Below are 25474 nucleotides of genomic sequence, written 5' to 3' on the forward strand. Positions count from 1 at the left end.
ATCCATTGGCACATGACCTACCTTCCAAGTTGTCAGGTGACCGAAGTTTCACTTCTCCACAACATGAATCGCCATCCTTCCATCCTCTGATAGCAGGTTTTTTGCCACCTGCTGCCAGTCCCTAATCCAGGGCCTCATTATTTAGGTTTCTATTCTTCAGCGGCATCCATTGCTGGTACCAACATCTGTTATCAGTTGGGATGGGTGTATCAGATGGGTTAGGCGGTGGTAACAAGCTCCCAAAGTCTGTGCCTAAATGAACAGTTTGTTTTCTTCCTCACACTATACTACCTTCATTATTTTGTGGGTGGTTGAGGGAGAGGGGCCTCTGTTAATTTTAGTCATTTAGGGATCCAGGCTAACAGAGTAGCCACCATCTTGAATGCTGCTGGCTGTCAAGAGGGAAAAGATGGCTCTGGAAAGTCTCAGGTGATTAAGTGCTCTAACCATGACATGGTAGTTCCAACCACAACTCACTCACTAGTTGGCCAGAACCAGTCATATGAACCTTTTCAACCACGAGGGAGCCCGGAAGTACAATCCTACTGTGTTGGGAAGGTGGAATAAAGATCTCTGCTGAACAACATTAATGATGAACACAAGATCATCACACGGGGGGTAAGAAATTTTCCTCAGGGACTTCCCTTGCAGTCCCATGATTAGGGATCTGTACTTACACTGCAGGGGGCACAGATTCGATCCCTGGTTGGGGAACTAAGATTCTACATGCCAAGCGGGGAAGGAAGGGGAGGGAGGGAGGGAGGGAGGATGGAAGGGTGGTTACCTGGGTGTATAAACTTATATTTACTTAAATATACCATTAAATATTATTGTACTAAAAACCATACCTCAATAAAGTTGATTACAAAAAATAAAGAGGTCCAAAACCAAAAGTAAACAAAAATCAGTAGTAGCAGTTACAAATTCACTGAAATCTCTTTGAGGCAGTGAACAGATGTCCTGAAAACCGGAAGAGGTGTTCTAGGAAATCTGAAAACACAAGGTATCAGGATTCTTTATTCAAATTGTTAAAATATGATACCAAAAAAAAACCAAAAACCAAAACCTACGTTAACACATATTCACTTAACTTCTTCAAGTTCAGGGCCTTGAATTTCCTGAATGGCATGTTTAATGTATGATAAAAGTTGGATTTTCCTCCACCAAAGAAGTTGAGGTAGCAGACTCCAAACTCTAGCTAGAGAAAAATGAGCAAATTGGGCTCTTCAGTCCAAAAGAAGATGCCTTCATGGTTTTGATAATTTTTGTTACTGTTTCTAGAAACTGCAAAGGTCACTTTTATAGCCCTGGCTGGAGATGTGCACTTATTTACCTAAATGTAAGTAAGTGTACTGGTGTATTGTTTTTTTTTTTTTTTAATCTTTACTTTTGAGGTCAGGTAAATTCACTATGTTTTTTAAAAAATATTTATTTATTTGGTGGCACCAGGTCTTAGTTGTGGCAAGCGGGCTCCTTAGTTGTGGCATGCAAACTCTTAGTTGCAGCACACATGTGGGATCTAGTTCCCTGACCAGGGATCGAACCCAGGCCCTCTGCATAGGGAGTGCAGAATCTTATCCACTGTGCCACCTGGTTTATTGTTGAGCTCTGGGAAAAGCAACATTAAATACCAATTTTTTATGTAAAGAAGGAGGTACAATCTCAGAGATGAGGAGTCAGGTTTTCCAAGTTTATTTTAGAAAACAAAAACAAAACTTAAAAATTCTCAAACTCAGAAGCACAGGAATATCTTAAAATAGTTTATAAAGCTTTTTGCATAGAAGGAGATCAAGACTTCAGGTGCAGAAACATTAACAATGTTTGTTCAATACACAGTACACTCCACTGAGGAACATGTCAATAGAAAAGAGACGTCTTCCTTTCAAAATGTATACACCAGCTCTGTGTATAGAAGTCAATATAAGCCCTTTTCTTTCCCTCCTGGAATAAATTTATTTTTATTATTATTTTTTGAAATAGATCTTTGTTGGAGTATAATTGCTTCACAATACTGTGTTAGTTTCTGTTGTACAACAAAGTGACTCAGCCATACGTATACATATATCCCCATATCCCCTCCCTCTTGCATCTCCCTCCCTCCCATCCTCCCTATCCCACCCCTCTAGGTGGTCACAAAGCACCCAGCTGATCTCCCTGTGCGATGCGGCTGCTTCCCACTAGCTAACTATAAATTTATTTTGAATGAAGCACTTAAACTACGCATGTAGCCTTCAAGTACGGTTGACCCTTGAACAACCTGGGGAGTGTGGGGGGCCTGATCCTCCGCACAGTTGAAAATCCACGTATAACTTAAGAGTTGGCCCTCTGCATCCGGTTCGGTTCCTCTGCACCTGCGGATTCAACCAATCTCGGATCATGTAGTACTGCAGTATTTACTACAGAAAAAAATCTGCATGTATGTGGACCCGCACAGTTCAACCTGTGTAGCTCAAGGGTCAACTGTACTTTTGCTCTTCAGTAGCTTATTTCCAATTGCTTGCAATGCACTTGGAGAGCTCAAATCTAGTATTTCCACACCAAACTCATTTTTCCCTTAGTCACTGTCTCACACTTTTTTCATCCTACTGAAATTTTTTTTTTTAAAACAACGGATATGTACCAAGTTACCTGGTCGTCTTCATGTTTTCAACCATTCCTATATGCCTGGAGTCTAGACAATCAGTTTGAAAACTCAGAAGTCAATTTTCCAACTGAATTCCTCACGTATTACGGAACACCATCGAAGCTTTTACAAGAACAACGCTAACAGACATTGTCTATTAAAAGCAAAGAAATGAAGTTTTGGTTTAGAGAAAAGCGTGTGTGACATAACACTTAACAAACTGTGGTAAGAAAGTACTGCACATGTTGCGGCATCTCTGCTGGGAGCGCATCTAAGGGCCACTCTGCTGTCAACATCCATTTCTGGCATAGGCCACCATGGCCTCGGTTCAAGGAAAAGCAAAGCTTTTCACATGTTAATAAACGTAAGGCTTACATTTCAGGAAGGTCTGCATTGCATCTCTGATAAACTAACATTTGTGCTTTCTAAGGCTGGGGAGAGGAAAGGGGGGAAAAACTTCAATTACATCTTATAAAGGGAGACTAGATAGATAAGGACACTTCCTCTACAATTAATTCACTCAGTAAGTACTTTTTACTGAATGCCTTCTCTGTGCCAAGTACTGGGAATACAGAGGTGAGCAAGACTTTACGAAGTCCTTTCTCTCAGTTTACATTCTACTAGAGTTGATTCAATTAAAACCTTATATTTATTTGAAGTGGAAATGTGGGAGTACAATATAAACAATAAAAAGATAACATAGTAAACAACTTAGAATTTATTTGCAAAGTAGGAAATAAAAAGCATGATTTTAACATTTATTTAGAATATGAACAAAACTAGAAAAAGTTAAACTACAGAAAAGAAAGTAGAGAGTACTGAAGTTGGCTTAGTGGCCATATAATACAAACAAGCAAAACCCAAGTTTCTTTCATGCAAATAAGCCTTAAGGAGAAGAGAACAGGAATGTTTATAGAACAGACCACAACAAGTATCTTAAAAATTTACATAAGAAACTGTACATAAATGAAAAAATAAATTAGACAATTTACAAGAAATGTTTTATAGGTTATAATAGGCTATAACTTAGTTTATTATGAATAAAATTTGTAGCACATCATACATTTTTACATCACAGATTCAGTGTTAGAATAATTCCAACATGACAGAGCTCAGACTTGGCAAGAACAATGCAATAGATAGAATAAGGCAACTTAAACGGAAATGGCTTGTATAAGTAAAATTAACACAAACATCTTCTAGGTATGATTTGATCTGTAACTGGGCAGAATGAAGACAAATGCCACTCAATTTCAGTTAGAAAGTCAAAGTTTCACTGTAGTTCAAATAAAAAGTCAAAGCACACAATGTATTAAAAAAATGATAAAACCATCTTAACCTGACTTACATCCATGTTCCATTAATTGTATTTAGGACAAGGAGACCAGAATATTAATGTTAGGTCTATAAAGTTATCTTTTGTTTCTAAATGTAAACTAAAAAGGGCACCTCAGAAAAAAAGTGGCAGATTTCAAAATGGCTTAATACTGGTGACAACTATCAACTGTGCCAGGTATGAGATCCGTATGATTCAGAGACACAACATAAAGCTAAAATAATCTCAAACTATCTGCATTATTTATGTATATTTTACAAATTATACAAAACTGAAATGTTTTCTTTGAAAGCTACTGGAACTGTAGGTACTGCGATGTATGAAAGATGTTGAGAAATAGAAAAAAAATCAGCACTATCTTAGACTTGAAATTTAGTTGCACATTTATACAATTCAAAACCTTGAATTTTAACTTTACTCACTCCTTTGAAAAATACATTCCTCATTAGTTCTTTTAAACACAAAATTACTGGTCGCTACAGCAAAAAGACTGAAAATCTAAAAAGAAATAGCCTTTTGACTACACAAAGAGCCAGAATGTAAAGATTTGGGTTTTTTTCTTAAGGAAAAAAAAAATTGATTTCCTCTCAAACACATCATTCAGTACCAGCTGTAGTACCTGAAGTCCCAACATCAACTCACTGCTACATTTATTAAGCTGGAAATATCAGACACATGTACAATCTGATTATTCTCAGGCAATCCTAAGGATAAAGGTATTTTAGGTCTTTATCATACTTGATGTAGATGACTACAATCCACGACATTTCAACTCACTTAGAGATAATTAAAATTGCGTTTTATAAATCCCACTATGAATTGTCTTTGACAAAGGCAATAATTCTGGGAGGGGTTTATCCCACATCTATCCCCACTCACAATGATCAGAAATAAGAAACAGCTTGAAGAAAAGGGCTATTAAAAAAATCCCAAATATATCTAACATTCAAACATCCATAAATTTAGTGGTATGTTTATTTTTGTACAACGGAAAAGTTATAATAATGCCCATATAATTTTGAAGTTAGAGCACAATAAAAATTCCAGATAGCTCTACAGATTAAAGCACATACACACACACACACACACAAACACACGCCCTTGATATTACTTTAAGGTATGCCATTACAGGCAATAACAAAACATGAGAGAATAACTAATACCATTCTATGCTGAGAATCCAAAAGCTAGTACCTCTCAACATACATCAACACAAATAAAATGAACTCTAAAACATGATGCCACATATCTGAACAAATTGTTTTCGTCACTTCAAATGGTGCCATGAATGGAGCAACTAACTGTCTTTTGGGACGCCCTGCTTTTCATGGAACCCTTATTTTCAATAGGCTATTAAAATACCTCAAAGGAAAAAAAATAATTACTCACTTTTTGGGGTCTTTGCTAATCAGTTACTAGGCTCAGTAGAAATATAAAGCTACTGTCTCAAATATTGAAAACAGGCAGTAATATTGATAAAGCACATTACTTTCTGAGATTATCTGATGACAGAAACAAAGTTGGCTGAATTCCTTCTCTATTAGAATAAAACACCCTAAAATAAACAAACTTATTGGGAAAATAGGACATCATTGACGTTTCATGGCAAATCATCATGTTAAATAAGGTCAAAGAGTATTATTACAAAAATGCAGTATGTTTCTAATATTTTGTTTATACATACCACAAAACAGTAAGTTAAATGCAAAATAACACATACTCATTTTTCTGGTGATTATCAGTTTTTACATGGCTTTAGCAGAGAAAAAGTTTCTAAACTACATTCTCAAATGCAACAGACTAAAAAGCATAAAGTGCTCAATAGAGAAAAAACAAAATATGAAACATTTTGCATATAACAAGCAGAGTGGTTATAAAGGACATTTGGAAACTACTGCCTTGCTAAGCTTTCCACCCAAAAATGCGACCTTAGAAATCAAGGCAAGATGCCTTGATTCAAGGCAAGATGGACGACTGCTCTTAGAAGGCAGGAGTACCGCTGGACATAGAGGAAAACCTTTTCCCTTTGAGCTGCCTCATTTTTCTTACAGAAATGGACTTTCAGGAACTGGTACTGAGAATACAACAATCACATTTGCACGCAAAGGTAAAAAACTCAGGAATCTTCACAGTCTAATATTTGGCAAACAATCTGAACCTCTAGAAGGACTGTCAAGACGCCACATATATTACTGGCAATAGCGCTAACTTTACCTAAACTAAGAGTCCACCTATTTAAACTAGAGTAGCTGACCAAGGAACACCCTTGTCAATAGGCAAGGAAGTCTACTAGTACTTTGTCTTTGGAGAAGTCGGGGTGTAGAACTGAAGGCCATTAGTTCTCAAAGTCTCTCTGGTTAAAAGGCAGTCTTCTGGGGGTACGGATGGTGGTAGCGGTGGTGGAAAGTTCTAGACCTTGTGTTCTTTACCAAGCGCCCAAGCAAACTGATAGTGATCCTTGCATTTGAAAATGTTATTTTTAAAAATGAAAATTAAATCCACAAGTTATAAACAAGATTCTCCTTGTGTGTACAGAACTCAATGAAGAATTAAAAGGGTTTCTTTTTAGTCCTTTAGAATTGGCTTCTCAAAGTTCAATTAGATAACGTGTGTGTGTGGGGTTAAGTCTTTGGAATCATCCAATTTACTGCAGTGAAGGAAATAACATATTTTGAAGACGGATGAGGATGCTCAGGATGTGTCTTGGGCAACTTTATTATTAGTATCATTAGAGAAACGATACCTACTATAATGAGACGGCAGGATGCAACGTAAGATGTTTTTTGGAATGGTCAGACATACAGCTTGTAAGAATAAAATAAACTAGGCCAAATGAGGTATTTCTTATCCCTCTTTACGTATTTAAAAAATAAGGTTCTCACGTGTTCCCTCTCTAACATTCTTTAAAAAGTCCAGATTCAAATTTAAGTTTTAATGAATACATGATAGTGTTCATTTTTAAGAGCTAGTTCTAGAAACTACACTAATACAGTAACCACTACCCAAACGTGGCTACTGAGAACCTGAAATGTGGTTAGTCTAAACTGAGTTGTGCTGTAAGTGTAAAATACATACTGATTTTGAAGACTAAGTAGCTACAATCCCCCAACCCAAAAAAACCCCTGAATAACTTTTTATAATGATTACATGTTGAAATGATGACACAGATATACTGGGTTAAATAGAAATATATAATTTAAATGAATTTCACCTGTTTCTTTTTACTTTTTAAATATGTCTGCTAGAAAACGCAAAATTACATGTTGCTCACATTTATTTCTATTAGACAGCACTGTTCAAGAACATAAGAGCTTTGAGGCATTAAGTTGATTGGGATTAGAACCAAACCTATTTACCACTCTATGCTTATACAAGCATTTTCCTGGGATCATAATAAAAAACTAGAATCTTCGCAGCCTTCATCACAATTCTGTGTTATTAGAAATACTTATTAGAATTACTCCAGTAATTCTAGATTGTACAAGAGAAAAGCCAAGAGGTTTTCTCACAGTGGTGAGATAGTTGCTCACTTTATATGCATTTTATTAGCAGGTAACTTCAGTTTCAAAAGACAAAAAGTATGAATCATAGTCCCAAATTAACCAAAGTATTGATCAAAGTAACTTGTATATACTTTTTTTTTTTAACTTGTATATACTTTTACCATTCCATTTCCTTCTTGACGACAGCCCCAAACCTATAACTGCTAATGTACAGTTTGCCACAGGTATAAAACTTGAAGTTATCATTTAAAAGCAAAAGCTTCTTGTACAGATGCCCAATCATAAAATTCTAAAATAAAAGGATAGCTTTTGGCTGAAACATCTAGTCACGAAAATGGAAACATTTAGTAAGAAAAAGTTTAAACATTGTAGGTTTTCAAAATGACCACTGACTGACATGAATTCAAAGTTCTAAATATTCTAACATTCTCAAAATTACCTTCACATGCTTTTCCCTCTGAACATTACTATTATTCATATGTTCATGTCTATAGAGAAAGAAAACTGAATTTTAAGTATTTGAGCACAAAATTTGAAAACTACAGGGAGAAATATCTTTATCAAGCACCACCTCTTGAGAGTCAATTGAAAATTTTTCTCTACGGAGCAAAACTGTCGTGTAAAAAGACAGCATAATACCTCTTTCTTCCTGTAATATAAAAGTTTTAAGCTCTTCAAAGTACATCCAGATTTACTGTAATTTAAGGAGGTGAACAGTTTTTCCCAATTTTCCCCAAGTCTTTCAGCTTCCTAAACCATAAGTAACAGTCTCAAAAAACTTTGCTGAACTATTGGACCTCCAAAATTTTACTGCCGAAGTAAAAGTCTGAAAAAATTTATAACATTATAAAAAATGACTTCAAAATATAGAATAAATTCCAAGGCAAAAGGATTTACAAATTTTGGAACTATAATGCTTTTATTACCAGAATGTACGAAACATTGATCCTTTTATAATTCTGCAATACTGCCTCAGATTCCCAGTTTCAAAACAACTCGTCTTTTAAATTTCCATAACATGCGTTTAGAATAAATGATTTTGTTGCTGTTCACAGTAGAAGACAGTCTTTAGCTTTGATGGTTCAGACCTAATTAAACAGAAATGGCTAACTTTGGGCCTAAGATAAATGTGGTATAGAGAGAAGAGCACAGAACCCTACCAATACACATAAGCCATACTCCATTCAAATAGTCTTGGGACCTCACTGAACGGACTTTCAAATAAGTAATTAAGCCTCCAATTAAAAAAAAAATTTTTTAAATGTACTATCTGATAAACTCAAAATACAAAAAATGCAGTATCACCAATTATGTGCATTTTCTAGGATTCATTTTAAAATTCAGGCTAATGTTTAACAATAGTATTTCAATTAAATTATGGCATTTGAAAAAGGTTATACTTCTGAGGAAAGAGCACATAAACATGCTTTTTGGGAGAAGATATGTTTGGAAAACAACAGTAATGAATAATTAATATTGCTTTTTAACATTTCTAAAATCATATAAAAATGATCATCTCTGATTGCCGTTTCAGTAAGTTTCGATACAGGGTATGTTACTGTCCACTTACTAGTAACCAAAACACACAAAGAACAGACTTGTAACAAATATTCAGAATCAATTCTTTTCAAGAGATAAACATTTCTGAGACTTTAAGATTCACGTTTGAACATACAGTACTGCAATGTTGGCTACATAAAATAAAATAAATAGAAAATCTTTCAGAGGAAGCTCATTAATCAGAGACTGTATTGCATTTAAGGATTTAACACTGGCTATATACAGAAGGGAAAGCATTTCACTTAGAAATACTTCACATTACTGGAGCTCTCTTTTTAATATGGCAACACATAGCAGCTTACCATTCTGACACTTAAAAATCAACAGGAATAGTGCTACTCTTTCATCCTTTGGTTCCCAGTGACAAATAATGTAGTAATAACACCTCTGGTTTTCAGTTCCTCTTGAATGACATTTATTAACAGAGAGAAACCCGATGCTTTAGCTGAAATTTGGCAGCCCAAGAAGTGCACCAACTGCTCCAAAATATCCCTGCATAATTTAAAAGCAATTATTAATGTAGTGCAGCTTCTAAATGAACATGTAATATTAACCACTATTAAGAACACATACTTGTGTATAATCTATTTAAGAACATCGATTCAGAAAGCTACCAATTTGTGTCATCAGTTATTGTAAAAAAATATTTTTTTAAACTGTATTCTCAATATATACAACTTTTTTTTTTTTAGTAATTGAATTCCATGTTTAATTGCTCAATATTTCAATCAACAGTCTACTTGAAACAATCAAATAAGTTTTCTGGTAGTATATATTCTTCATACATTACAAATATTGGGTTGACCAATAAGTTTGTTCAGGTTTTTCCTGAAGATGTTGCAGAAAAACCTGAACAAACTTTCTGGCCAACCCAATACATATGTATGTATATGTTTTTGTATTATAATTGAAGCTAAGCATTTTCTAGTTAATTATAATATATATACCTTTGAAATACATATTTTTTTTATAAAGAGTGGCTGTCAGACACTAAAGCTTCTAGGACTATTGCTGCAATTCTGGCTCCCCTCCCCTTTCCTGAAGAAAATTCCTTTGGCTCTGCCTGCCATTCCCACAGCAGAGGACACGCCAGGTGGAGCTGCACAAGAGTACACGTTCTGACCTCTATAGTGAGAGCAGTGACAATGACACATGGAAGCTCGTAAGAGCAGAACAAATACTCAGAATCTGTATTATTAAAATGCTTAATAAAATATTCACTTGACCACAAACAAAATAATTCAAGGTAAATTTACTTAATCCAAAACATTTTGTGAACTGATACTTGCTCCAATCAGAATTTAATTGGATATTGTGATCGAATAGGAAAAGAAAATCTTGAAGAATAAACTCCGAAATGTTAACAGTGGTTACCACTGGAGGTGGGGGTGAGGCTGTGGTGGGAGGATTAAGGAGATTTTCATTGCTACATTATATATATATTTATTGTTCATATTTAACATTTATTCTCTCAGGGGAGGAAAAAAAAAGAAAGAGGGAATTCCCTGGCGGTCCAGTGGTTAGGACTCTGCGCTCTCACTGCCAAGGGCCTGGGTTTGACCCCTGGTTGGGGAGCTACTACTAATATCCCACGTGAGGCGAGGCCAAAAAACAACAATAAAAACCAAAACAAACAAACAAACAAAAGAAACAAAAGAAAACAATTTAACAAAACAAACCCAGTAAGTACACAAGGAGCCCCAGTATTTAATGAGCTCACAGACCTGATACTGCTCTCTCTTTTTCAGAAGAACTGTGAGATTCTCATCTTAATGGGATGTCTGCCAGGTTACAAAAACGCCCACCCCCTAACTCAAACTGAAGTGAGGGAATCAATATACTATTTACGTAAATTGCAGTTTTATACTTCACTTATAAAGTACCGGGCAAGGAACAATATATGAAACCTGCATTTAAAAGCACGCTATTAATATTCACAAAACTTTATTTTCATATCATACCTCATGCTCTAGAAACAATGCTTTCAGTTGACCTTTTGACCAGTAATCCAGTGCATATGCCAAAAGTTTCATGGAGAGAGTATTGACACGTAAAAAGTTTCCAACAAAGACAACTCTGTTTATCTTCTAAAAGAAAAGAACAAAGAAAATGACTTGAAAAAAGAATTATCAAGTAGATTTTACAATACAATACAGTTTATGAGATCTCTAGTTACAAATATAAACAACTGGTACCTTTTTTTAGTGCCTACTACATTCCTGGTATATGCCTTCATTATCCTGAATATTTAAAAATTAGTTTAGGACATGTCACTACACTTGTCAAAACCCATAAAATGTACACTAAGAGTGACCCCAAATGTAAACTATGGACTCTGAGTGATGATGTGTCAATGTAGGCTCATCGATTTTAACAAATGTACCAAACTGGTGCTGGATACTGACAGTAGGGGAGGCTGTGCGTCTGGGGGGGTCAGTGAACTCTGTACCTTCCACTCAATTTTGCTGTGAACCTACAACTGCCCTAAAAAATAACGTCTAATTTTAAAAGAAAAGTTCTGGAAAGACCCTAGTTAAATGATTATAGATAGACTTGTTTTTGAAAATGGCCAATAAGTAATACATTCAGCAAAGAAAGTAATTTGGAGAAATATTACTGATGAGATAAAAGGAGACAAACCAAGGAAAAGTATTTTAAATGTGTTTAGGATTAAAAACAAGCTGTAAACTTGGTCAGCATGTTGCAGTTTATGCTCAGCAATGATACAGAAACCGTGGACTTTATCTATAGCACTGGAGAGCAAAACTGACTGGGATACTGGCATGCCCACCCGACCCCTAGGGCTTCCAGATGGAGGAACTGATGTTTGTTTTGAATCTCCAAAAAACCTATTTCTACTCTCACAATAATATAAGTACTTCTGCGTATACATTTTTGCACACTGAGTTTGAATAGCGTAAACTATAGCCTTAATTACTGTTAAGTCAATTGGCCAGTGAAAATCTGGACCTACAGGGATAACAAAAAAGATCCCAGATTACTATCTGCCCCCTCAAAGTTAAATATTGCCCAAACCTAGGTTAAAATGCCTGCTAGTGGCTCCCTCAACTAACTTACTACACTGTTATTAAGAAACTTAGAAGACAGTATTCTAATTTTGAATTTAGAGTAATTCAGAGGATTAATTCGAGTCTTTGCACAGTTTTCTCTCTGCTGGAGCCTCCCTTTCCCCAAATATCTGCACCCATGATTCTCTCACCTCCATCAAATCTTTGCCTAAGAGTCACATTTTCAACAAAGCCTTCCTTTAACTAGCCAGTTACTCAGTAATTTGTCCTCTGCCACTCCTGGTCTACTCTCAATTCTCTTTATCTTGTTTAATTTTCTCCTTTTTAAAAATAGCATTTATCACCTAATACGGAATAATTTACTTGTTTACTGCATCACTAGAATGGCTGTAAGCTCCACAAAGTCAGGGATCTTTGTTTTCTTCACTAATTTATCTCAAGTGCTCAGAACAATACCTGGCACATGGTACTCTGTAAATATTTACTCAGTGAACAAACGAATGAGTGAACAAATGAAGAATTCCTTTAAAAAGTAAAATTCGCAACACATAAAGTATTTGATATTTATAAAAATTAAATGGGCAAATACCTCTATTACACAAAGGCAAAATTGTATAGTCTTCTTCAAATAAAAATAACCCAATTATGAGGTAAATCTAGCAGTACATGCTTTTTATAAGTATATACATCATTCAAATTTCATGTGAAGAACGGTCTCAGTGCCTTCATAGCCCTGTACAATGCTGCTTGATCCATATGCAACAAGGCAGCACTGTAAAGAAGCCGAGGGCAGTAAGAAAACTTCCAAGTACTTCACTAATCAAATGTAACACTAGCAGGAAAAAAAACCCCACCCACTTTCAATAATAAGTTACCTCAAAACGTCTTATTGTTTAGATAGAATTTTTGTTTTACAACTTCAAGATATTTAGGTTGTATATTTCTGAAAAGGTTTCTGGATAAATATGAAATATAAATTATCTCTTTGTCCTATTTCCGATTTGAATTATCTGCTACTTTCTTTAAAGGTAGTATCACAATTGGATAGGTAACATATATATTAATGAATCTTGGGATTTAATGGATTAAGAGATCTCGATCCTATGAGGCCTCCTTAAGGAATACGAAGAAGTCTGCTACATGTACATAAAACTCCAACGCACATTTTTCATATAATTAAACAATTTTTTTTACCTCATTAACAGCACACATTCGTGCCACAGAACCAATGTTATTGGTGATAGTAACTAATGTAGCTCTTGCTAGATCTTCTTTACTAACAGATTCTCGCTTCTCCTTATAAATCATATTCCCAAAACTGCAGAGAAATGAAAAACAAAATCAAATCTGCTGATAACAAACAACATTTCATACATTTTGAGAATATAGCCTACAGATAAATCTACACATGTATAAAATAAGGTGGACATGTACAAGGTTACTGACCCAATGAACTGTACGTAGTAAAATACTGGGAACACCCAAACATCTATCAAACTGTGATACATTCATACAATGAAATACCATGAAGCTGTTAATAAGAAAAAAGGGCGGGGGGAGGAAGGAAGGAGGGAGAGAGGGAGGAAAGGAAGGAAAAAGAAGAAGACAGAGGGTAGGGAGGGAAAGAGGGAAAGGATGAGGGAAGGAAGGGGGGGAAAAAGAGAGAGAGAGAGAGAGGGAGGGGGGCAGGCAAACAGACTAGGATATACTGCTGTTGTAGACTATACAGTCCTCCCTCTTACCCATGGGGGATTGGTGCCAGGACCTTCCTTGGACACCAAAATCTCTAGATGCTCAGGTCCCTTGTATAAAATGATGTAGTATTTGCATATAACCTATGTATATACTTTAAATCATCTCCAGATTACTTAATAACACTTAATACAATGTAAATACTATGTAAATAGTTGCCTGTGTGCAGCAAATTCAAGTTTTGCTTTTTGCAACTTTCTGGAATTATTATTTTTCCAAATATTTTCGATCCGAGGATGGTTGACTCTGTAAATGTGGAACCATGGATAAGGAGACCCGACTGTATATAGTATACTATATAATGGTATATAAATGTTACCTTCTAAAAGTTACCTTCTGTAAGGGGAGGATAAGGATATTTATTTGTATTTGCATAGAGAAACACTGGAAGGATACTCAAGAACTAATAAAAACAGTTTCCTATAGTGCATTCAGGGGAGACTTTTGATATATATTTAATTTTAAAACGATATCAATGTTCAAAACTTAGAACTAAACTGGGTAAGAGGAAGCCCCTTACAACTTCCTGATGCACTGCTTTCTAAAAACTAAATAAGCAACTTTAATTACAATGTAAATGTTAAACTTACCTAGATGCTACAGCCCAACCAGGCAGACCAAATCTTTCATAATCTCCTCCGTAAATATCACGGACCAGCTTGTCAGCTTGGGTGCTGTCACCTTTGGATGCCATTTCAAGAGCCTCTTCAAAACTTTCACAGCCAGTCAATAAACTACATAAACCAAGAAAGGTACCCCCTCCAAGGCTAAAGAAAATAAAGAAACTTGGTAAGTTGCACTTACACGCTGTATTCTTTCTCCAAAGTAAAAGGATGGAGCACTCATTTATTCAATAAACACATGGACAGATATTGCTAAACCTAAGAAAAACACATAGCAAAACCAAATATGTCAGATCAAAGAATAAACCAAAGGAAAAAAATGTTGTCGTGTGAACAACATGACACAGAAGACCTTTTATATCTTCTAATATCTTCACCTGATACCTTACACTTTGTAATTGCTAAAAATAAATGTTTTTGTGTGCATGAAAAAGGAGTGCTAAAAGTTAATACCATACAAATTAAAAGGAGAAAAATTGTTATTCTAAATGGTTTCCAGGAAATAATTTTGTGAAAGGCCTATTTACTTAGCCTGACAAGGCTGAAATCAACTCAATGTGATACATTAACATTTACATGACTCCGATATGAATACAGTGAGGACATTTATGTCAGGCTGGTCATCATGTTAAAGACAGAAATTAACTTGGTTCTATTATTCTTTTGGATATGCTCACAAAATGAAATTATGCCACTCTAGCCCCTAAATTCAAAACCTCTGCTCCCTAGTCTCACCTAAATTCCTAACAGGTTCTATTCCTGAATCACTGTTGGAATTTAGTTAACAGACTGAATTTCTGTCTTTTTGAATTGACTGAAGTAGGTAGTACTTCCCTGTAGTTCTTTGGCATAGAGAGTTACAACGGAGGTAGACTTTCAGCCACCACAGAAATAAAATACTAATTAAAATTAAGTATTATTCAAACAGGAGTACTACATTAAAATTCAAATGAGTTTTTTTCGGGACTTCCCTGGCAGTCCAATGGTTAAGAGTCTGTGCTCCCAACACAGGGAGCATAGGTTTGATCCCTGGTTTGGGAACTAAGATCCCACATGCTGCACAGCGTGGCCAGAGTTTTTTCCACAAATCAATCTAATTTAAAGCATCCTAAAATCTTTCTTCCTCAATTAAATAAATAGGAATCTCCAGCTTCCTTAAAAGTTGATAAAAGCACATATTGGAATCATAAGGAAAATTTTAAAATCTCATTTCACATTCATATTTCAGGTATTAAAGAAAAAAGTTCATGTTAAATTCATCCTATATGAATTAATTACAATGTTGCCAAATACTCCACTTAAATGTGAATCAAGTAAGAATGTTTCAAGCTTTAGGCTTAAATATATCTACATAAAAATGAGAAAAATGCTTTGGAAAATAAAAATGTTATTGGAATCATTCCAGATAAAAATTCACTCTTTTCATTTGGAAATTTTGATGCCAAATGATGCTAGCCAATATAAACATTTAATGATTTTAGTTTGAGTCTACACACATGCCTTATAAAAAAGTATTATCTGCAACTTATCTTTAACTTATACTTACACATCTACATTTTTAGCTGTTGCACAATACACATTAGTTTTCTGATGAAGCTAGCGTTAATATATAGATTTCACAATTTCTGTGTATAAAACAATATGAACCCTGCCATAAGAACAAAAAGGTTACTACCTTGTCCCAGTTACTCGTTTATAGTCGTCTTTGGAATGGACTGCTAAAATACTGACTCCCGAACCAATGTTTACTACCAGCAGTGGGTAGGGGTCATCCAGGTTGAAAGGCATCTTTTGGCATCTCTCAGGTTCTGAGGCATTAGCAAAATAATAGCACTCTGCTTGTCCATTGAAACTGACAGAATCTATATACAGCAAGCCCTTTACAAGGCAGTCAAGTTCATCCAGTTTGTGCAGGTGGAGGTTTCCAATCTGTAAAAAAACACCAAAGCGAGTTTTATAAAGTGAACAAAGGACAGCTTTCAAAATACTTGACTCGACTACACCATATAATTTCCATGTACTTTACAAAACTTCAAAATCATGTACAACCCACACGTTTTCACTTGTCTTCTTTTGTGTCAAAATCTCTTAGGGACTTCATTTAGTCCTGTGGTTCTCAGTGGTGGTGGTATTACTTCTAGAGGCGTTTTGGACATCTGTGGGGACTTTTTAGTTTTCACAAAGATGGGGAGGAGGGGAGAATCAAACTAACGTTTACTGGGCAGGGTCTTGGGGTGCCAGACATCGGCAATGGGTGGGGCAGTTGTGCAAAAAAAAAGAGTTAACCCTTTCCTGCATTACCTTTGAACATTATGACAGACATTTTTGTAGGCAGCAGTAGGAAAATTCGTTTATAATTATCTGAGCCTATGTAAACACAAAGTATTTTATCTATATGTGTATAGACACAAGGTATTCTTTACGTGGTTTTAATACATACTAAATTTGCTAGGAACGCAACCACCATATAAACTGAGGAAGTGTTGTACTTTTTACTTTTTGGAACTTTACCTTGTGTTGTTTAGCATCTTCGAAAGTTATGTCACAACAGCAATACCACTTATGCTATTTGATTCTCCAATAAAACATACCTTATCAATCTAGCATTTGTGGCTTTAGAAATTAAGTTCAATCTATGTACATACAAGCATCTAAATCTGACTACTTCATTATGCCCTCTTGTGTGATCACACCAGAGAATCCACCTACTGATATATAAATACCTTAATTTCCTATCTTTATATTATAGTTTGGGTACTAATGTGAAATTATTAAATTCATTTCAGGTTAGTAAAGAGTATATTATAAAATATTTACTATAAAAGATCTCAGCTTAGATAAGCTTTTCAATTCTCTAAGGACTTACTAGGTATCACTCCCCCTTGTGTTCCCATGGCATCTCTTTTCATAGCAATAGTATTAATTGTAATGCATTGTACTTCTTAATTATAATGCACTGAACTTATAGTTCACTTAAATGTGTGGTCTAGGATACTGCACTCTTTGAGAGCTAAGTCTGTGTCTTATTCCTAGCTGACTTCTCAGTGCCTAGCACAATACCTAACACAAGCTAGATGTTCAAATATTAGCTTAATAAATGATTGAGCACCAACAAAAACAAATATTATAAAACTTCATCACTAGAAAATATCAATACTTCTTAAAAAAAACTTAGAACTCCGTAATTTGAATACCAGTATCTCCAAACAATGGCCAGGTGAGAGCTGGCTTCAAGGACACTGCTTTTGGCAAACATTAAATATCACGCATCCAAAAAAACTGGTTTCAAATTTATGGTCAGATTACTCAATAAACTGAATACAAATCAGTATTACTCATCATAAAAATTTTTAATAAAAACTACCCCAAATTACAAGGTATTCACTTCTGTGAACCATGTAAGTGATCACTTATGTTCTAGATTTTCTTATGTGAATTTGAGAAACTAAATGGTCCACATGCAAATTTTCAAAAAAAACAAATTTCAGTAAACCCAAGTATAACCTTTTAAATCTTTATTCTAATGGGAAGGACTGGACGCTTGGCAAACCCCTACTAGCACAGAAATCGACGCTTACATAATCCGCCTGCCACATCCAAATGACCCCCTTCAAGACAGAAACATGGTAGGGTCGATGCTATAAAATCCAAGAAAAAAGGGCTAATAGGGACTTTCATTCAGGTGTCTATTAATCAAAAGATACAGGTTTCAGTTGGGGTTTGGGAAGACGGTGGCCTTAGGAGAGATGACTGGATAATACTCAAAAAAACAAGCCAACAGAATAATAGTGAAAATATTTCAAGCCCCATTTATATCTGGCTTTGCACACTTCCAAATTCACTGAAGTCTGCTTTTACTGTAGCTTTGTAGCAGTTCCTAAACTTAGCAGGTTTTACCCCATATTATGTATGACAGGCCCAACTCTGGCCAGTTTTTACTCATTGTATAAAGGTGTTTAAATGCTCCAATCAAAAGCAAGTCATGAATACATACTTCCCCTGTATCAGCAGGGGGAACTAGTCTAAGAAACATACCAGACAGAAAACGAGCCTCATACTTTAAAAACTGAAGAGAATGGGTATCGATTTTTGCCTGTAAGTTAAATACCTACTGTGCGAAAATCTTTTTCAAACTTGTAAGCACCACCTCCTGTAGCACATAGCACCGTGTGTAATGTTGAGAAGTTTTTATCTCTTCCCATTTGGATAAAAGTAGGCAGGTCCTGGGTTGGAAATCTGATAAAGTGCAAGTTCCCTCTCCGGCCAAAAAGTGTTAAATCTTTCAGTTCAAGGTGTACATCCCGAATACCAGTGGATCCATAGGCTACATTAGAAGTCAAATATTTCCGGATACTTTTTAAGCTCTCAACTTCTTCTTGTTCTTCTTCTGCTGTGATATCGATAGGTTCAAAATATGAGAGCTTTACCAGAGTTCCCCCGATGTCCATGCCAAACCATGGGAAAGCTATGGATAAAAAACAAATAAATAAAAAGATATATCCTGATTTTAGAAATGCAAATTAGGACCTAGTTAATTAGCCACAAGCTTCATTTACCCTGAATCATGCATTCAGTCGATAATACTTTTGAGGTAAGACAGATCTATGTGAAACTCACGCTTTTCCCTTCAAAGTGTTATTCTGTGTATTTTCTAAAAACCCGTAACTTAGCATGCCTGGGGCTGGACCAGGGCCTTTTAATTCCTGGTCTGGTAGGCATTCCTTTTCATTTATTACATATTTATCATGTGCCCCAGGAGATTAGGAAAAATTTGGTTTTAATAATAGGTCATCACCTACGGCTTGAAAATGTTTCTAAGATTTTAATGTAATAAAATTGGCCTATCATCACTTCAAGTAACCCAAGGGAAAAGTACCCCCTTAAAAAGAACTTTTTTTCTTTGCTCATTAAACTTACTGGGCTTCTTTAGTGCATCTGGTTAATAAAATCAGCTGTTGATAACGTTGAAGGTAAATCTAGTTGGAAACAGGCACACTTGGGGAGGTAGTATCATCTGGGTTTGGGACTTGGTGCTCTCTCACTAACTGGGCTATATGACATTGGAAAAGCCATTAACCTCTCAAATCTTAGTTTCCTTAAGATCTGTTTCCATTCTCTGGGATCTTAATCATTATGATAGAGACAAAAATAATTTAATACTTAAGATACATAGATTATCAAGTGCCTAACAACATGTATTTAACAGTTTATTATGTATAAGTTGTCAAGGAAATTTAGTTCCCTCTAAAATTCTACTTTGTTTCTTATATATTCATATTTTACTTATTTGATATGTGTGTACCATTAGAAACCGGGAACATACGATTCAACGAGAAAAGATTCTATACATTTCTCTATACAGGCACAATGCTTTTGTCACCTATAGATTTGTATAAACAACTAAGATGCTGAAGAAACTAAATTGTCTCAGTTTTGTTGGGTAGCTAGCAATGCAGGCCATCTTAAATAAGTAAAACACTTGTATTGATATATATATTTTTTGGCCACACCCCGTGGCTTGCGGGATCTTAGTTCCCTGAACTAGCGCCCTGCGCCCTGGGAGTGAAAGCGGGGGCTACAAGGGAATTCCCAGTAATACACTTTTAAAATGAATGAGAGGCCATTCAAGACTCATCTCACACCTAGCCTGTTAGATACATATATGTCTGTTCTCTTAGGGGTATCTGCTCTTAAAGGAAGAGTAACTGGAGGTGCTATATTGTAGACCGTGAACGTCTTAGTAACCTTAATATCCAAACTAGAACATTATAGGTCCCTTCTTTTGCGTAGAAATCCTTTCAACTCGGCAGAGTTCTGGAATTCATTTCCTTATGCCAGAGAAATAATCACCATTCAAAAAGTATGGGGGAGGCAGCAAGAACACAGAAGACACATATTCTTAATTATGATCCACTCCTTTCATTTAGCAAGTGATCTAATTTCCAGTGCATTAAAGCAAATACTTATGCTTGTTATTTTGTCACTAAAATGAGAAGGGGAGGGGGCACAAAACTCAAACTTTATTGATTTGTGATAAAAGTACAAAGTTATTAAGTACAACCAGAGGCCCACTAATACTTCCATGAGGTAAGAAAAATACCACTTTCCAAAGAAATCCGGCAAATATCTAAATCTATAGCTTTCTTGCTTCTGGCCAAGGGACAGGTTAAAAGTAGGTCACCAGTGCATAAGCATCCTACTTCTTGCATACAGCCTAAACATTTCTCATTCTTTCGAGAATAAACTCTCCACTGTCAAGGTGAAAAAAATGAACCAAAATACATTTAAAGAACAAAACATACCTTCCATAAATATAAATAAGTACTTTGATGATGGCAAATAAACATTACCTTCTACAGACTTTGAGCATTTCCTAGAATCTCTCATGATCTGTTTATGTGGCCTTCCAAAAAAATAGTAGCTCCTATTCTATTTCTCACCTTAGCCTAAGAGAACTGCCATTAGTTCCCCATAAGTAACAAAAATATCCAGAACCACCATAAGCAGAGTGCTACCAAGAAATTATCTTTCCTACCAGGTAGATTATGTATGCAAAAGAAGAAACCCACATGCCTGATCACCTTTTTAGCCACAAGGGCAGACTGTTAATTTCTAACAAACTGCATTATAAAAGTTTGGTGTCTTGTTAAGTGTTGGTAAGAGGTAGCGGAGAAGCTTTAAGGAGCTATTTAATTGCTATTGGCCCCATGCAGATTTTAGCCCAAAGGGATCCTATGCGAAACTAGGATTTAATTGTTCTTGAGCAGAAAGAGAAACCAAATGCTGAAAATGTTCAGAAACATTGGTGGATTATTTTAAGGAACAAAATTCTAAAATGAGCATGTGCAGTGGTCAATTCCAGATACGGTTCAAGTTCCCGAATAAAAGACATTTCACTCTTCCCAATAATCATTCCGAATAAAAATGTTGCTTTAAAACAGACTAAGAAAATAAACCATACTCACACCTTCAGTATTATAATTCCTCAGAAGAGCTTCAGAAGACTTTTCCCCCCTTTGGTAAATTAGTTACATCTAAGAGAATATTAGAAACTATCACCTCCAACTGCACCTTACTATCCACTGGAAGTGATCCACTTAAGTAATGACTCAATTTACAAAGGGGCCAATCAAATTACATAGAAGCAAACGGCACACATATGCTACATACTTCTCTCTGGTCTTGACAAAAACTTCACGTACCTTAGTGCCTGGGTTAGCAAAGCAGGCACCCAAACCTACACTGCACCAAATGAAAAAAAATATATATGTATATAAACAAAATCTTTTATTATCACCTTGTTAATCATGTTACATGCTCTACAGGTAAGCAGAACAGAGGCTGACCCTTACCTTAAAAAATCATGTCAGTTGAGGTACAGAAGAACACCACTGTTTAGATTTTTACTATTATTTAAGTAGTGTGAAAAACACAAATAAAGGTAATGCAAACATTGCCACTGTTTTGGTTCTAGCAAAAAATTTTCATTAGATTAACGTTTGACTTCATTCTTCCCCTGGAGTTGAATTAACACATAATTTCAAATGCTCATCTTTTAGTTATACAATTTAGAGGATGAAACCAATTCCTTTTCTTATTTTCTGGTTAAATACAGGCATTTGGTTTATAGGCTGGTATATACTAGTGATGTATCAAAAAGCAATGTTTTCTAACACTTGGGTGAGTAACTGTAAGAAAGTGTGTGAAGCCAAAGTCACTTGTTTAACTAGTATGAGATACAGTTTTTAGTTACTAGTGCTGCTCTAAGGATTAAATGACACAATGCATGTAAAGATAGTGCCTTACATACAAAGTGCTCACTAGATTTATGATTATAAAAAAAAGAAACCCTACGCAAGAACTCAAAAACAAAACAAGTGTGTCTTTAGCTAATCTGAGTGGTTTGAAACATCAGAAATAATACTTTCCAGTTATATATATATATATTTCCATGACAGTTCATAGTTGAAATGCTTTCTTCCCCACACACGAAAGAACAAGATGTTCTTTATTTTTACTGTAAAGAGCTGAGTAGACAGTAAAGTCATCTTTTACATATAGGAAACTGGAAATGTTATTTCAGACTTCTAAATCATATTAATTGACTGGTTTTTCAGCATAACTCTATTTTAACATTAATGGTCTCACAATGTACCACAATATATTAATAAACAAATTACTTCTAAAAAATAGGTGTTCTTTTATTTCTCAACCTAAAGTTTATTTTATAAACTCTTAATTATCATCTTTGCTAGGTATGAAACACCTTTGCCAGAGACGGTATTCACACCTGATTATAAGGTTGCCCAAATCTAAGTAATCAAATCGCTGTCATGCCAAAAATAAAATAATACCATAAGGGTCAGAATATGAGCTTGTCATAGTTAAACTCATTTTACTAAATGGAAATTCTAACACAAGCAGAGAAAACCTATGTGTTGAGGGAAGATGTCCAACTGTTCTACATTACTGCATCTGTTCAAGATTCATTTAATTCAGCAAATGTAAAGTAAAATAGTAGTGTTTCTATATTACTCTCTCATTTTAAGACTTCACATCACTATTTCATAGACTCCTGAACGAGAACTCCTTAGCTATCGTTGTTTTTTTTTTTTTTTTTTTAAATCATTGTTTAAAAAAATGTTTTAATTGGCAGATAAAACTACCAGATCAGAAAGGTTTGTGCTTCTCTAAGTATTTAGACTACACCCTACAGGTGCAAAAGAAAGAATACAGGACTATGAGTCAGGTGACTTAGGGTCCTGAACCTCTGTTAGCAGAGTTGGTTGGTGCAGCCTTGGAAAAGTTACTCTGGGGCTCAGTAAGTTCAGTTTTCCTCAGCAGTAAAATCAGAACCAAATTATCTCACATTTAAATAACAATTAACAGTTTTTGGAGTGCTTTGGTATGTTGCCTCTCCGTGGAGGTTTTCAAGACCGGACGGGCGGGAAAAGCCAGTATCAGTGCTCCCGTTCTATAGCAAGAGATTTCCTAGAACTGTTGGGAAGATCACACAACACTGCAAAATGGCAAAACACCAATACAATTCTAAGACAGAAGCATGCATCCCGCATTCCTAGTCGCTCTGGAAGAATGAACTTCAAGTATGACAATCACAACGGCTGAGTGATCAAATAAGCCATTCACAGGAGTAAAAGGTTTTAAAAAGGCTAAAAATAAAAGGAAGCAAATAAAAGTTGATCTACTCTCTTTAAGTATGGAAAGTTTTTGTTTTTGTTTTTTTAAGTATAGGCTATATATAGTCGTAGAAAAATCTCTACGGGTAGTCACCAAAATATTAATAGTGGTTAGCTCTGAGTGGCGGGAATACGGATGACTTTGATCTTTTTATCTCTGTTTTTTAAAAAACAAACATGAACTAGTTGTTATTCTAAACAAGTCACGGCACTTACCCACCGGTAGGTTACATGCCGTGGGTTTAAAAGCTCTAATTATAACAACAGAGACAACTCCCAGGAACCCACCGGGATTTCAAGGACACAAGCAGAAAGCTCAGAAATCAGTTTAAAAAAAATTAAAAAAAAAAAAAAAGATTGGTAAATGTCCCCGCGCAACTTGACATCTGTGACCACCCATTTTCAACTTGACTTCAGAGGAAGCTGGGAGCGCGCACTGGTAACTCTGGTCTTGCCTGCCAAACCCCAGAACAAAAATTCCCCCTTGCACCTCCCAGCTCTCGAGGAGGAAGGAGGAGGAAAGGCTAGGGGGCGGCAAGCGTTCGTCAACCGAGCGTAGGGGGATGGGGAGGGAGCCTCGAACCGGGTGCTGCAAAGGTCCCTCCGCCCCCATCCCATGCTGGGCGCCGCCGGGGAGCGACCGGCTTCGAACCAGGCCACCACAAGGGGCTTCCCGACGTGGCCCAACTTGCTCTCCCAACCCGACGAGCCCAAGCCCCCATCTTACAGGGTTTCTTGGCATCCTTGATCTTCATGGCGTCGGCCTGAGGGGCGAGAGGCAGCCTCGGGTACGGCGCGCAGAGGGTTGCGGCGGCGACTCCGGAGGTAGCTGGGCCGCGCTGGGAGGCCCGGCCGGTTCCTCCCCTCGGGCCGGGCGGGGCGGGCCAAGGGCGGGGCGGGGGCGCCTGAGACGAGGCCCCGGCCCAGGGGGCGGCCCCCCCCACCCCCGCGAGGGGCGGCCGGGACCGAGCGAGCAGGGGAAGGCCGCCGGCCTCGCCGCTCCGGGGCCCCCCGCCGCCGCTCCAAACAAAAGGCCCCGATCCCCCGAGCCGCCGCCGCCGCCGCCGCACTGAGAAGCAGCCCGCCCAGGCCCAGCGCCCACGTGATGCGAGTACCCCCTTTCTCCTCTCTCCGCCCGGCTGCTGGGGATTGTAGTTCCGCGGGTCGCGAAGCCCAGCTCTCAGGCTGCAGCCTTACAGATGGACTACAAAACCCAGGATGCATCGCGGGCCCTCCTCCGAGGCCCCTCCGCTTCCGGAGATGGCCTCAGAGTGGTCCCAGAGAGAAGGGGGAGGGGCCTTAATCACGCCAGCGACGGGGCTACCAATGGTGGCTGATGTGGGCGGGCTCCCGAACCCTAGAGCTCAAGCCTCGCACCGCCGCCGAGAGAGAAGGGGAAGAGAAGTCTTTGCTGCTACTAACATGGCAGTTCTGCAAGGCGCAGACTTCCTTTGGAGGCAGAAAACCTGATCAGTGTGCCAGGGAAAACGCTAAATACAGGGCTCTAGAGCCGCTCTTTAGAGAGATCAGTGAATGCATTTGTAAATTAAAGTCATTCACGAAGGTATCCCCTGGCTTAAGAGACACCGCGAATGCTGGAGTTGGAATGATGATGATAGTAATGGCAATAGCAATAATAGGTAACATTTATTGAATGCTTACCATGTCTCAGGCACTCTGCTGAGCTCTTTTGGGGAATTATTTGATTTAATTAACTTTGTGAAGTGCGTGCAATTATTATCTATCACTCATTTTGAAGATGGGACAGTAACTGAGAAGTCACTTGCGGAACACATGCCCTTTGCCGCGGTTCCATGGTCCCCTCAGGGGCCCTGTGGCCCAGCTCCCTCC

At 36.9% G+C, this 25474-nt stretch overlaps 1 protein-coding gene across 1 annotated transcript; it reads right to left on the reverse strand.

The window, feature by feature from the left end:
• Positions 1-2820: 2820 nt before the first annotated feature.
• Positions 2821-24685, reverse strand: PANK3 (pantothenate kinase 3). The gene is made up of 7 exons (XM_059917655.1): positions 24351-24685; positions 18539-18891; positions 16102-16355; positions 14394-14570; positions 13246-13369; positions 10984-11109; positions 2821-9514 (listed from the first exon to the last, which is right to left on the reverse strand). Exons 1-7 carry the CDS (start codon positions 24376-24378, stop codon positions 9464-9466), a joined length of 1113 nt encoding a protein of 370 aa, XP_059773638.1. The 5' UTR covers positions 24379-24685; the 3' UTR covers positions 2821-9463.
• Positions 24686-25474: the final 789 nt, after the last annotated feature.

The sequence above is a fragment of the Balaenoptera ricei genome, chromosome 3 (assembly GCF_028023285.1).
Source record: "Balaenoptera ricei isolate mBalRic1 chromosome 3, mBalRic1.hap2, whole genome shotgun sequence".
NCBI lineage: Eukaryota > Metazoa > Chordata > Mammalia > Artiodactyla > Balaenopteridae > Balaenoptera > Balaenoptera ricei.

What these genes read in the sequence shown, in the direction of transcription:
- PANK3 (XM_059917655.1), bottom strand. Translation starts at nt 24,378, where the DNA reads ATGAAGATCAAGGATGCCAAGAAACCCT. An exon ending in AAACGAGTAACTGGGACAAG is followed by an intron (nt 14,571 to 16,101) that starts GTAGTAACCTTT and finishes TATTTTCTTTAG; the next exon opens with CCTTGGAGGGGGTACCTTTC. An exon ending in GAATGTGTGCTGTTAATGAG is followed by an intron (nt 11,110 to 13,245) that starts GTAAAAAAAATT and finishes CTTTTCTTTTAG; the next exon opens with AAGATAAACAGAGTTGTCTT.